This window comes from Pinus tabuliformis, chromosome J (assembly GCF_031772625.1).
Source record: "Pinus tabuliformis cultivar Carrire ecotype Pingquan chromosome J, CPIR1, whole genome shotgun sequence".
Lineage (NCBI taxonomy): Eukaryota > Viridiplantae > Streptophyta > Pinopsida > Pinales > Pinaceae > Pinus > Pinus tabuliformis.
In genome coordinates, this window is record NC_142295.1 from 936,943,876 (window position 1) to 936,959,580 (window position 15,705).

Genomic DNA, 15,705 nt, shown 5'->3' on the forward strand with positions numbered 1-15,705 from the left:
AAATGTAGGGATAAAAGAAATCCCTTTAGTTATAGGATCATTATGACAAGATCAATGGAATTATTTGAAAAAAAAAGTCAACATATGGTTGAAAGAGATGGAAAAATAACTAAAGGGTGAGATAGCTTTAGGGGATATCATTTCATTATGGATCATCTTATTATGTTGAGGATCATTATTGTAGTTTTCCACCATAATAAAATTGATCTTTGTTTTTTCATTATGTTTAGAAAGCGTTTAACATAGTATCAAAGAATAACCTTTGGAATAGGTCAATAGAGTTGAGTGTTCTTTAAGAGCTAAGAATTGTTGTAGTAAAGTTATATGAAAGTGTCATTGGAAAGTATAGAAATATAGAGGGGTGGTCAAAAGATCCTAAATATAATATAGGTGTCAAACAAGTTTGTTCCTTGTCTCTTACACTCTTTGGCATATATACTGATAAGTTGGAATATTGATTGGAAGAAATTAGTCATACTACCTTGGTCCTTGCCGATATAGTCATCATCCTCCTTCATTATGTTATTTATATTGTTCTTATGGCACAAAATCTATATGACGTTGATAATCATCTAGGAATCCCTAAAGGTGTCTTCTCTAGTATGAGAATGATAATGAACACTATGGACAAAACAAATATTATGATAATCAAGTCCTATAAGATAACTTATGATGTCTTCATATACAAAACTAATTGTTTGGAGGATGTTCCTTCATGCAAATATATTGGAATCAATATTCATCATAACCTCAATTGGAACTATATTGTTTTGAAAGGGATAAATGGAGCATGGAAATATTATCACAAGCTTAAAAAAAAGTGTAAAACAACATATTTTTTATTGTGCTATAATGAAAAAATGTTATTTGATACTCCCATTGCTCTTATTATATTATATCGATGTGAAGTCTCGAGACACAATGGATGGAGAATGTAAGAGAAGGATACAGAAAAACTAGAATATTTTTATAATTTATAATTTATAATATTAAATGAAATACACTCTACCATGTTCTCCTCATAATATCAAATTTCTACCCCATTGAGTGCATAACCATGGTTATGTAAACAATGTAAAGGAACAAGATAAACAACATTTATTACAATTAGCTCCTCAAAATTGCTTCCAATACTAGCCATAATGACTAGAAACTCAAGCAATGATGGTATCAAGATACTATTTTTTTGTTAAATCATTGGGTAATATAGGAAGATTTCATCCAATATGATACCAATAATATTAAAAATATTATTATGTCTAAATTTAAAGATAATTATTGATGCAATGAAGAACTAGAAAATTAAAGGATGTTAAGATACTACAAGGTGTTGTTCAACTCTAATGTAGACACTAAGAAGATTGAAAATTAAAGGAAATTTCTCCTAAAGTACCTTGAGTGTATCCAAATTAAAATTTAATTTCAAAATATTTGCTAATATAACCACTTTTTTATTCTCTTAAATTAGAGAAATTATGATAATTTTAAAATACTTCTCTTAATTCTTTTGAAACACATATATATAATTTTATAGAAATCTAGATAAACTCTTACTTTTATTAAAATTCCATAAACCAATTATAATCTTATTAAACATTAATCATCACCTCTTAAAACTTTGATTTAAAAATATTTTAAAACATTATACCAGAAATAAAAATAATTTAACCCTTAAACAACTTATATATATGATTATAATTCAAATATTTTAAAACATTATACACATAAATAGAAATAGAAATAATTTAATCATTATAAAATTTATATGATTATAATTCAAAGACAAGTAACCAAAATTGTACTTTTAAGGACTTAAATTTAAGTTAACACTAATTTTGAATTATAAATTTTACATAATATGATTAATTTAGAGATATATAAAATTCTTCTCGCAAAAGATTATTTATTTCTTTCATTTATTCATATCTACATAACTCCGCGGTTTTCACAAATCTAACTTAATTCTTCGCAAATTATAATGTTGAGGCATTTTATAGTACCTCGTCTTCCGAAATTGTAAACAAAATTTTGTTCATCCATGTTTAAAACATATGAAATAACGTTGATTATGCATGATATTTCTATGAAAGCAATTTAATGGAGTAAATATTTAAGCTATCAAGGTTTAAACTGAAGTCGTTTATGGGAGATAGCATACACAATTGTATTTAATTTAAACTAGTGAGTGGAATTATGTAGGGAAGTCTCATTATTATCACCCAGGGGTATTTTACAAGGGTATATATGAGTTTTACTAATATTCACTTGTGTTAATTGATGATGTGTTAATTGATGATGGCATAGTTAGTTAATTAAGATTAGGTGTAAGTTTTCTTAGTGCATGTTTACATTTTTTTAGATTTATTATTATACTCTTTATTATATTATTTACCTAGTAGAATATATTGTATTGAATTGTATTATATCATAGTTTTCTTTTTTCACATGAATAGAATTTATTAATTGTTTTTTAATCAATTTTCTTCCTTTTTTTTTAAGTCTGTTCATTTTTTTCTAACTAGATCTAATTTGCACAAATTTAGCTATAATTTCAAATGATATCATATCTCATAGGAGCTAGGAGGAAGAACATTAACAATCTATTCGAAGGTACTAAATATTACAGATATCAGACATAATGGAGTTTCCAACTTCCACAATTCTCACACCATATAGATATATTAAATGGAATCCAAAGATTCAACTTTAGATTCGAAGTAGAGGCTTGTCCCAAATAACCATGCAATGGAGATTTAAATAAATTGAATAATTGAAAACACCAAGTATTTCAATTGCATGGATGAGGCCTTTAGTTTTGTGTGCTTATCGATTACTCCAAAATTATCGTTTCATATCAAACCATGCACCACTCCAAAATAAGTTTGGACCAATTTAGAGACACTCTTTGGGGTTCACAACCTTGAAAATGAGATCAAATCATTAGATCCAAACATTTTCAAAAACATTCAATATTTATTCACAAGGTGAAACCCTTGTTACCCCAGTTACTCCAATTAATTGTTACCATATTGTAAAAATTCGGTCTAGAGTATGTTATATTTGTCTCAATTTTTCACACAATGGGCTTGCAATATGAGTAACCAATAATATTCCCATACTTGATGCTTTTATTAAGTCCTTAATACATGAGGAGTATAAGTGCATAAAGATTAACATAATGAAAAGTCCCAAATCCCATGAACTCATTGTGCATTAGAGGGGCGAGGCCAACCTGAAATCAATTCAACAATCCAAAGGCAGAGGAAAGCAAAAGGAACCAGATCCAAGATTGACAAAATCCCAAACCTCTAGATGAAAATATCAACTCAAAGGAAAAGAAGGGTAGGAAGGGGGAAAAAATACAGATATTACAACCATGGTTCCCATATAAAAAGTTCATGCATGAAGAATACAGATGATCTAATGGTGCAAAATCTTTGGCAAAGAAATCTTAGTGATTGTATTCTAGATAATATTAAGAAGAAGAGGGGATAAATAACACCTAAAACAAGAGGGAATGTACATGCATTAATTTCTATTCATTATTCACTTGATGCATGGATCATAGATTCTAGAGCTTCACATTGCATGACATCCACAAAATATGCCCTTTCATCTTTACAACCATATGCTAGTCCTCAAATTCTCATGGGAGATAGATTCTCTGGTAGAGGCAAATAAACAAGGGAGGGTAAATCTTGGAGATCACAATTTTGGGAATATCCTACATAATCCAAAGCTTTCACTAAATCTTCTCTTTGTGTATCAAATGACACACACTGGAACTAGAAGGAGATTTGAATTCATCCTAGATTCAATGAGCATATATGAAAAGAAAAATAACTTCAAATTTTTGGTCGGTAAGGTAAATCATAAGTCTTGTTTATATACATTTTCTAAATTTGTTCCTCAATCAAATTTCACTTTACTACAGATGCGTGGAAATGATGAAAGTATAATTTATCATGAAAGGTTTCGAAACTTGAATTTTAGATACATTCAAAATCTTAGCAATTAGGTGATGGTGAAAGGCTTTCCTCTCCATAGAAGTTTCTGACAAATTTTGTGAAGCATGTGCTCTTGGAAAGCATCCACAAGAACATTTTTGGAAGGGACATGCATGGAGGGACATCTCTGCCTTGGAGCTCATTCACAATGATCTTATGGGGACATTTCAATATGCTTCCATAAGCGAAGACATATATGTTCTCAAATTCATAGACGATTGCACAAGATACACATGAGTGTACTTTCTCAAACACAAATTTGAAGTGTTTGAGCATCTGAAGATTTTGAAAGAATATGCAAAGAAGTAGTATGGAAATAAGATCAAGATACTCTTTATAAATTATGGGATGCAGTATGTTAACAAGGATTTCCAACACTTTTGTGATGAAATAGGAATATAGTTGCAACACAGTTCCTTACAATCTGCAACAAAATAGGTAGTTGAGAGGAAGAATAGATCCTTAAAAGAGATGGATAGTTACATGTTTCATGCAAGGTCCCTTCATTCCAAATTGTATGTTGAAGAAATCCACTGTTCTTCATACATATAAAAACAATCTCGTCAAAAATATGTTATAGGAAAAACACCTCTTGAAGCATGGAGTCTCATGCAACTAGAAGTGACACATTTCAACATTTTTGGATCTCATGCATGGAATTACATTCATATAGAAAGTATGAATTCTTTGGAACCCCGAAGAAAATAATTCATTTTTATTGGATATCAACATGGTGTGAAGGGATATAGACCACTAGATCCTTTAACAAAAAATCTCTTCATTATGAGGAGGGTTTACTTTGAAGAATATCCCCTACATCCAAGTAAGGAAAAACATGTAGAAACTTGTGTTCTTCATCATATAGTGCATATGAAATATGAGATGTCATGTCACCTAAATCAAATCTCCTATATAAGTTTTGAACTTGATATAAAACATTATGGGCAGGCACATGAAAATTTAGATTCCTGACCACTTTTGGCACAAAAGTGATGCCTCATGAGTGATCTCATTGGTGATCTTACCATGACATCTCAATTTGAAGAAGAACCTCATGAACTCATAGCTACATAACTAGTTATGCCCATGGATTGGTATATGGTTCTAACATCTAACCTTGAAAGTTAAGCAGAAGCTACAAGGAATCCTTTCTAGGAAGCAACTATGGATGAAGAGTACAACTTCCTCATTTAAAACCAAACCTGGGACTTAGTTCGTTTTCCTTCAAATAGTAAGCTCGTGAAATGCAAGTGGTTCTCTATGACAAGGAAAGAAAAAAATGGACTTGTGAGCATATAAAAAGCATTGTTTCTGTCCAAAGGATTTCGGCAGTTTCATGGCATTGGTCATGATGAAACATTTTCTCTAGTGGCTAAAATGGATTCTATTTGCTTAACTATTTCCATTTCAAAAGAAAGAAGGTGGGAGGTTCACCACATGGATGTGAACAATGCATTTACTCATGGTGATATCCAACAGTAAATTTACATGGAGTTGCCACAAGGATATATAAAGAATTCATCTTAATTTTTCCAACTTAAGGAGTCGCTCTATGGCCTCAAGAAGGTATCTATAGAATGGTAAGCCAAAATGGATTTACTTTTACTCTATTGAAATTTAATTTTATGTAAATTGAATCCAAATGTTTATATTCTAAGGACATATGACTCATTATTGATCGTAGTGCTCTATGTACATGATCCACTAATTAGAGATAGTTTAGCCTCAACCATTACTGCAATAAGAAAAACATTGTGTAATGGGTTTTGCATAATATATATGGGTCTACTACACTTCTTCCTTATACTAAAATCAATTTGAATGATTTAATGATCAAAATTTCTTACTCCAAGTATATGAGAGATATCTTATTATGCTTTCACGTGACCGAATACAAGTCAAAAAGCACATTTTTTTATCGAGGGTGCACACTCAAGATAGAAAGGATATACCATTTGTTGATTGCATCATGTACAAATAACTTGTGGGGAGTATTCTCTATCTAACTCACTCTTGTTTAGATCTCTCATATGAAATAGCCATAGTTTCCATGGAACCATTAGCTATGGCATTCATTATGTAGAAATATGTAGTTTGTATCTCATTGACCACACTAATTTAGATTTAACTAGCAATAACATTGATTGTAAGTCTAGTTTAGGATATGCTCTTACCTTGGGTTTTGGTCTCATTTATTGGTACAACAAAAGCTAATCCATGATTGTTTTATCATTAGTGGAGACTGATAAAAGAGATGTAATCAACATTTCCATTTAGACCATTTGGTTTCAAAATTTCCTCATTGAGATTGGTGTCATATTTCATCATTTGATTATCATTTTGTGCAACAATCAAAGCACATAATGTTTTGTAGAGATAGAGTGCATTAGTAGTGAAAAAAACACATCGACTAGATGATGGGGTCATTGACTTTTAGTAATATCATAACTCTAAATAGACTAGAAACATATTTAGGAATAATTTCATCGAGAAGAAGTTTCACTGTCTACAAAACTACCTTATGGTGAAGGAAACAACTACTTATGAATAATATATAGTTTTTAGAATTATATTTTGAAGGGGGTTTTTGTTCCCAAGTGATTTTTTCTCTTTCCCCTTCTTTCAATTTTTCTATATTACTTAGATGCATTTTGATTTAATTACCTTATATTGCTTCTTTTCAAGGCCGATTCATTCTATTCTCTCCAATAGTGTTAAAGGGGGTGTTAGAGATAAAATACACTTAATTGTATGTAAATTATAATAGTGAGTGAAGTCATGCATGGAAACCTTGTTATTATCACCAAGAGTGCACTCCACAACTCTATGCATGGGTTCTACTAATCTCCACTTGCATGACACAATTAGCTAATGACTTCGTGGCCAATTAACTAAGACTAGGTGTCACTTTCCTTTGGTACATGTTCACATATCCCTAGATTCATTAATAGAATCACTACTATATTGGTTCAGCCATGTAGTATATATTGTGTGAATTGTATTATGTCATAATATTTGTTTTTGTGCCACAATAGAATTCATTAATTATTTTCTCAATCAATTTTATTTCTTCTTTCCTTTTCAGTTTTGTTCATTGTTTTCTACCTAGATTCAATCTATGAAGGTTTAACTACAATTTCACATCATCATCATAATGGTCATCATGTAAGGAGTAGAGTTATTTATCATGTAAATAGAATTTAAATTAAGAAACTATTTGTCAAATTTAAAATGAAAATTGTTGCTAATTTTTTTTATTGAATGGTAAACTTTTAATTATATATTTTATTTTTCATCTTATGGTTTTTATTTTTATTGGTCATTTTTCTATATACCACGATAATTTAAAAAAAATGGAAAGTTTAGTTAAAGAAAAGAAATGTTATTTGTTTAGAGTTAATATATGCCTCACCTATTTATTGAAATTACATTTTAGTAGTGGACGATGAATATCCAAAGTTTTGGATGTGTTAAGTCATTTTATTTCACATAGAAAAATAATTCCATTGAAATGAGATACCCATCCTTTTGATGCTTAGATACATGTAGATTTTTACTAGCTTGTATTTACCAATTACTTCCCTTTCTTGAATGTATTACTTGTTTGGCTGGCCTGGATTTATGAATAGTCCCTGTATGTCTTCATTTTTTCTCTATATTGAACACTAGCTATTAGAATTGATTCTTTAGAGGTTTGATTACTTACTATCATAAAAAAAGCTTATGTAACATTCAATTTAAACACAAAAAATAATTATATATGATGTTTTACATAATAACTGCATGTTCACCCATTATTAGACTTATAATTCATATGGCTAAAAATTCCTGAAATTTTTATTTTTTTTTTTTAAATTATGTTATTAAAAGTTCTAAATAATTCTTATTTTATTATTGACCATTTAAACCAAAATAATATTCTATTTTGATTTCCTTCCCATAAACAAAAAAATATAAATAATTAAACTAATTAAGGCACATTAAAATACATGGTCCTATCAAATCCCAAATCCCTTCCCTACTAGAGTAATGGTCCCTGAAAATCCTATATAAAATGTAATATTATTAAATTAGTGTCATGATATACTTGAAATTTTGGTGATATACTTGAACTTTTGGTATTTACATTAAATTATTCTTTTAAAGTCTACGCAACACAGTAAAAGGTATGATATATACGATATATGAGATATTTTATATTATTTAATAATCTATTTAAGTTCTCACTTGTCCTTATTATAAAGCTTCAAAATAAATCGTAATTGTAAGTTCAGTATTTTATAATTTATTTTAATTTTTCAATTGCGAATAGAGTAAAACTAAGATATAATCCCTGCCTTCAAATTTAATCACGGTAGTAAGAAATTTTAACTCGTCTTCAAATTAAAATGTATTCCTTATCTTCAAGTTCGATCCACGTAAACTACCTAATTTATTCTATCACTTCACTTCATGTGCATTTCTAACAAATCACTAATTAAAATGTAATCCTTATCTTCAAGTTCGATCCACGTAAACTACCTACCTCACTTCATGTGCATTTCTAACAGATCACTAATTCAGTTGGTCCCCGAAGCATTTCTGACAAGTTTCCTATTAAGTTCATGGGACACACATACTGGAATCTTTCCAAACCTGTAATATGTTGCAGAAAAGATTAGGTTCAAGCTTCAGCGGTTTGTAGATCCTGATTCTGAGTCCGGTTAGTCCTTATCAATTGCCGAAGTTTATGGTAGAGGGTACGGACGTTAAAAGTATTCCAGTCAAACACCTGCATGGTAGGAAAACAAAGAATGATATACATGCTTATATGTTAGGCCAAAGAGGACAGACATATAGATCAAGACATATATATGCTTCTGGTAGATAAACTCAGAAGACTAGGAAGAAAAGTGTTGCCAGTGTGGCAAGGCATATTACCTTGGTATGTATGGTATGATAAACTTTGTTGTTAATGGTGGAAGAAGCAGCACTCACAACTTCAAGACCTTCTCCTTCCAACGCCAGCAGAATATCTGAGTACACAATCTCATGTTCCAAACTGTTCATACAGATCTGAATACCCGAACTCACAGAGTTTATTTGTAGTGCAGGATATTCCCTCTCCAACCCTCCGAGAGGCAGAATTTTATCAAAAAAATTCTTCGTTGCAACTTTTGCATTTGCATCATAGTTGCCTCTCATTTTCTCTCTTTGGGCTGAGAGGTCTTGGACATTTCGCTGCAGATGGCGAACGTAATTCACAGCTTCCAGCACTTGTTCTGACACTGCACGTTTCCCCTGCAAAACACAACATCCAAATCTGCATTGATTAAAACCCTAGAGGGTACTGTCGATGTCTCAAAACCCTAGAAAAGCATACCCGAAGATTTTCATTTGGCAGCAATGATCTGAGCGCTGAAAAGAGCGCTTTCATTTCTTTACGACGCTGTTTTTCAGTCATTTTGTGACCCCTTTTGTCAGCAGGGACGGGGCCTGGTAATTTAGTCCAAGACTGACCATCAGTTGGAATACTGGAATTGCAGAATGTGGGTATTGCAGGAGCATTCGAAGGGCCAGCTAGGGTTCCGGAATTGCAGCTATCGTCGAAATTAAATATGTGGGCATCATTATCAATATTATGACTCCATAGAACTGGATCTTGCGTTGACGGAAATGAATTGGAAATATTCGCTATGCTTTCGACATTAAAATTGTTCGTGACATCGTCACAAGAGAAAAATGATGAATGCCACCCAGAAGGAGTGCTCATCTTTGAGATCCTAAGAGCCCTGATTTGGAAAATCAAGAAAATCTAGCCAACGATTTACAGGCCTGCGAGTGGGTCCGCTATCCTCTGCAAGAAGATTAGTGTTCGATCAGTTCAGGACAAAATCGCCAATAAAATCCTCGCAAACAACCGAGGATCACAATAAAACCTAAAGAACTAAGTTGGTATCTCACACCAGACAGAGAGATATCTTTGTCCAAGCGAACACAAACATGTCATCGTTCATATGAGAAAATTCTCCTACCATACAACTGTATCAAAAACGGCTGACAGCTCAATGTGATACGACAATTATAAATATTATAAGCGATATGGAAATTATTAGGGACAAACATCCAATCAAAAAATATTATAACCCATATTTATAACCCATATGGAAATTATTGGGGACAAACATCCAATCAAAAAATATATTTTTTTCTTCTTTGTCTAAGGGAGGGAGGTGCAGACCAATATCGCTGCAAGGTGGCCGCGAAGGCAGCGTCGAGCACGGCCCCGGGCTTCATGTTTTTAGTGCGTAGAACGATTCCAGATTATTATTAAATTGAATCCTTTGATCATGATGCCGTCTCAAATATAATCCATATCTTGTTATTAATGGTATTTTCGCGTGCACATTGCAACTTTTCAATCTTCCACTTGTTCACATTGTACAAAGAGTATTCTAATCCATGCTCGGACAAACGACCTTTTGTTCTGTCAGGTCTGAGAATAGTTCTTGTGCTATTTCAAATCCAATCGAATAATTAAGTCGATAGCTCTAAGGTGTTTCTCAACCTCTTAAAAATCTAAAAAAAATTCCAAATTTAGTGTTTCTCAACCTTTTAAAAATCTAAAAATATTCCAAATTTAGTAAAAACATTCCAGTTATGAGATCAGTCGGAATCTGTGTGAATCACTCATAATATATATAATCAATATAGATCTATTTAATTTAGAATCTGACAAATTAGTCCTTAAAAAAGTAAAAAAAAAAAAAAAAAATATTGAAATTTTTTTAAAAAGTTGGCATCCAATGAGATTTGGTTTTTCGGGCTCTTTACTAGTTTGGTAATTTAGGTGGATGTAAATTGTTGTTATATTTATATATGGAAATAGAGAAAATGTAAAAAAAAATTAGAATAGTGAGACTACTATAAAGTGTAAGAATTTAAATTTGTTAATTCAGTTTGTCTATATAGCTGGTATTGAAATATTTTATTTATAAATCATATTGTTTATTGATTTTTTTGTTATTAATATATTTTTAAATACATGTCAATATTACTTGATATTGAAATAAATTAACTAACATGAATATTCAAATAATTTATTTAATTAATTTACATATTCAAAGAATTTACCCAAATCATATATTGAAATATTTGTAAAAAGTATGAAAAATTATACATCTCCTTTATACAGTCAAAAGTGAAAATACATATTTTCTTTTTATTTTTAATTACTTTATCTACTTTTAAAACTAATATAAAACTATATTACTTCACATATCATTTTTAGACTAGCTTGGAATATCAACAAAAGGACTATACTATGTATAGTGAGAATGGAATTATTGATATTTTATAATATCAAGAAAATATATATATTCATTTTTATATTTTTTATTATAGTCCACATTTTTTAATTTAAAGTTTATTCTATTTTTATTTTAAAATAGATATGTATCAACTCCACCGTGAGCACTGAGAGAATCACACATTGTCCTCATATGTGCCTCAATTATGTATCTATGAGTAACTCTCTTTCTTTCGTACGAATCCAAAATCATTGGTTAGTCATCTCTCATAAGCTTTGCAATGAACATGTTTAAATAGGCTACATTAGAGAATAATACCATGGGAAAAACCATGGGCTAAGAATAGCGTGGGTGGGGAAACTGTGGATTGACGAAATTATTTATTTTATTTTACTTTTTTATGTAATTTGACCAAGTCAAAATGTTCAACAAATTAGTAACTGTTTAAAATAATCATATTTCACATTCTTAATAAAAACCTAGTTTAGAGAATACCATGGGAAAATCCATGCATTGAGAATACCATGGGAAAACCATGGTATTGTTGATTCCATTTTTATAAATAATTATTTTTTTATTTTTATATTTTATTTATTTTTCTAATTGAATTTTATGTTTATTTTTATCCCAGTCAAAATTTTTACATAACATAACATTATCACATCTCTTCCATACTTAGTTGGAGAGCAATTATTTAGCCATAAATTCAAATTATTTATGTTCTTTACTTTAATATAATACAGATGAGTTGAGATAGTAATTAAATTAAATTATTTTTTTTATTATATCATTTTATTTTTTTAATGTAAATTTTGACATTTTAATACTGAAAGAGAGCATTAAAAAAATAAATGTACTAGTACCCTGCACCTAGAAAAACTATCTTAGTAACATGGATTAAATAACTTAAGATTACATATGTCCCACTTGATAAGTTCAGCACACACAAAAGAAACAGACTTCGAGCGCACACAAAGCTTCAAGAGTTTATAGGAATATCGACTCTATTCTATAGAGTTATCTATTTCGAACCAAAACAAAAAAACACTACCCATTATAAATTAAGGCGGGAAATAAGACCATTTTGGAACCCGGAAGTTGAAGATTTATCATACCAAACAACTATAATGGCGGAGTCTGAGCAGCTCAGGCTGATGAACCACACACTGTCTTTATTCTTCCAACAAATCGTATATACCCGCGAAGGAGCCACGAACCATGAAACACTAACCATAAACCATGAAACACTAACCATGAACCAAGAAGGCCCCCCGAACCATGAACGATGAGCTGCAATTTCCCTCCAACCAGAGTTAAAGCCATTGACCACCACCCTAAGCTTGCAATCACTATGAAAACTCCCGTAAGTAGAGGACAGAGAAGACTCCAGTGAATCTTGACGACCCCTGGGACTTTGATCATTGATATGGAGTCAAGGTCCAAATTTGAGGAATGTAGCCATTGGAGACCAACCATTGATTTACGTTGAGCCTTATATTGAATCAAGGTTGCATGTGAATTGAGAGGAAGCAAAGAATCCTTCGTGAAATTCGGAACATGAAGGTAAACCTGGGATGCTAATTGAGACTCCAAATCCACCATGTTAACAAGGGAGGTTGAAGGTGGCCAACTTCTTGGTTATGGAGATTGATTATTTTCTTGATTCAGAGGTTTTGTTTCAATTGTGTTTGGATCAGAGTCTCGGGTGTGGGGGGCTGTCCCCTTGGCTAGTGCTGCTAGGGGGTCCAGTGGGGGAAGCTACTCTTTGGAGCCACCCCTGCCCCCAACAAAGGTTTAGGGCGTCATCTCCAAAATAAAACTTTAGATAAAAAAATTCCCTGTAAAATATTGCAATTTTGTAGTGAATCTGGTTGGTTAATCTGGTTCGTTCATTTGGCATAAGATATGATGGTTGAAGTTATGTTAATTTAGGTATTTTTTCCTTAGAAGGAAACGCTTGATTTATATAAAGGAATTGTATTGCGGTTGTGTATTATTTTGTGTGAGAAAAAGAGAGTAGATTGTGTGAGAGTGAAGAGGAAGTTCCAACAGATTTGTTGTAGGTTGTATCCCTTTAGTTTGCTGGAAAACATAAATGAAGAACTGGTTGTTTCTCCATTAACGTAGTCCAAATTAATTAATAATGCAAGAAATAATCGAATCAAAAAATGGTAAAAGAATATTAGCATGGAAGACATAGCGGTCCTGCATAGACAAGACGAAGGCAAAAGGCATAGCTAATGTTGATGATTGTTTTACAGGGAGATGTGAAAAAAATAGAAATGAGTTTGAGGAAGGACGTTGGTTATCCATGAAGCCACTTTCATCTATAGCCGAGATTAACCTCTCCACATAATTATCCAAATCAATGACGAGCCAGCTAGACGAACAAGGTCCTGTGTATGACTACCAAGGTCGAGTTAATGCGTTGATCACAGGGGAATTTAACAGAGTGTGAAAGGAGTTTGAATGATGGGCCAAGTGGCATTTTCCTCCAATTATCCCTCTCATGACAGTGGAAAATGTTGTGCTCAAGCACCCATCGTGGGGTATTATTTCATTTTCTTAATTTATAATATAATTTTTTTGTAAATTATTATATTTAATTTTTTTTTTTAAATTATAAAAATAATAATGATGAGAGTTTATATTTTAAAATTAAAGTAATTTATTCATGCTAATCATTTGTATACCATATAAATTAAATGGATAATAAATATAGATAGACATCAATCATAATAAACCTTACTCTTAATACAATATCCATATACATTACCAAAATTTTAAAAATCATAAAAACTAACTATTTTTTAATTTTATTTTATATTATTAATATTAAATTCTAATCTATATATATATAAACATGGAACAAGATTCTAACCATGGAAATTTATGCCTGCTTTATCATGGAGATTTCTAATTTGTATGTAAGATTGGTTACAACACCATGGGCCGCTATCATAGTTTATCAATATAGCATGTGTAAAAAATCGTAACTCACTTTATATGGCATTTAAGCATATCATATATTTTTTAATTAATGAAGAAAACATAATAACTACTTTGAAGATAAATCTTAACCTTTACTTTATTTATACTTTTGAGAATATTCTAGAACATTTTATGGAGATTAAATTTCTACCATCCATTTAATAATTATTGATAATTAAATTAAAATTTTGGAAACAAATTCCAACATAATCATATCTATCAATAAAATTATTTAAATTACTTATTTTCTCTTTTCTTAAAAATAATGAAATTATATAATAATTATTTAAATTATTTCATGAAGTTAAATATTACTTAACAAATTCAAATTACTTTTCACATTTTCTTTATATAATTGGGGATTTGACATTCTCAAGTCCAACTAGTACCGGTTGAGGATGGACGGGTTGAGGATGGGCACATGGGCCTCATCAGCTAGGCGACCCAGGATCAAACTTCATGGGGGGTGGTTGTGCCTTATGCTAGGGGAAGCTAACATGCTAAAAAATATATTCATATTAGGGTTGGTGTGGCCTAGGCCATATTCATCTTAGGGTTGGTGTGGCCTAGGCCGGGTGGGATCCCTGGATGATTTTAACTACTTAGTTGCTCCTAGGCCTCCACTCCTTAAACCTCACAAATAACTTGACTCACAAAATAAAATAGGGATTTCTCCTCTAACCTCACAGATATCTTAACACACAAAATAAAATGGAGATTTCATATAGTAGTTCAATACAAATTCATTTTTTAATTATTTATTTTAATTTTAATTTTATTTTATTTTTTATTTCTCATATAAATATTTTTATTTTTTTTATTTCAATGTATATTATTAAAAAATATAAATAATAGTGATTAGAATGTATGTATCTAATATATTTCACTTTTATAAAATTTTAATAACTTATTTAATTTAGAATTTTCTATATAACTTTTCATTATATATATATATATAAACAAAAAAAAATTACATTAGTAAAAATATGCTCTGCTGATGCAACCAATATATCAAAAAAGTGGCGAATACTAATTGATGATGTACAGCTCTATCTACCCGTAGCATTCCCATTATACCAAAAAATTTGACTTCCTTTATATCTAGGCCACTACTTTTAAATGTATATAATTTGATAAGATACGTAAACTACTATTCTAAGTATCTATATGTGGAATTTCATCGCCCACCTTTAAGGGAGACATTGTTACATTGATATCAACTAAGATTTGTGCTACTATAATTATGTTATTAATGGAGAATGAAGGATCTTATGTTATTAATGGAGAAGGAAGGATCTAAATTATGCAGGTCAATAGTTAATTTAAAGCCATCAATTTGGTCACAGAGACTAGAGAGTTCATCTCCATTTTTATCCATTAGTCTTAAGTTTTCGATAAAATTAGGGAGTTCATTCTTA

General features: G+C 30.8%; 1 protein-coding gene across 1 annotated transcript; it reads right to left on the reverse strand.

Moving 5' to 3' along the window:
* Positions 1 to 8,601: 8,601 nt before the first annotated feature.
* On the reverse strand, positions 8,602 to 10,283 carry LOC149229854 (transcription factor bHLH120-like). Its single transcript, XM_089381144.1, has 4 exons — positions 10,228 to 10,283; positions 9,370 to 9,778; positions 8,928 to 9,287; positions 8,602 to 8,778 (listed from the first exon to the last, which is right to left on the reverse strand). The coding sequence occupies exons 1-4, from the start codon at positions 10,281 to 10,283 to the stop codon at positions 8,671 to 8,673; spliced, it is 933 nt and encodes a 310-aa protein (XP_089237270.1). The 3' UTR covers positions 8,602 to 8,670.
* Positions 10,284 to 15,705: the final 5,422 nt, after the last annotated feature.

Bases quoted from the DNA above. Each gene is read 5' to 3' on its own strand.
- LOC149229854 (XM_089381144.1), bottom strand. From the start codon at position 10,283: ATGAAGCCCGGGGCCGTGCTCGACGCTGCCTTCGCGGCCACCTTGCAG. The intron at 9,779-10,227 runs GTCTGCACCTCC...TTTCCAAATCAG, and splicing joins GCCACCTTGCAGCGATATTG to GGCTCTTAGGATCTCAAAGA. The intron at 8,779-8,927 runs GTAATATGCCTT...CCTACCATGCAG, and splicing joins ATCATACCATACATACCAAG to GTGTTTGACTGGAATACTTT.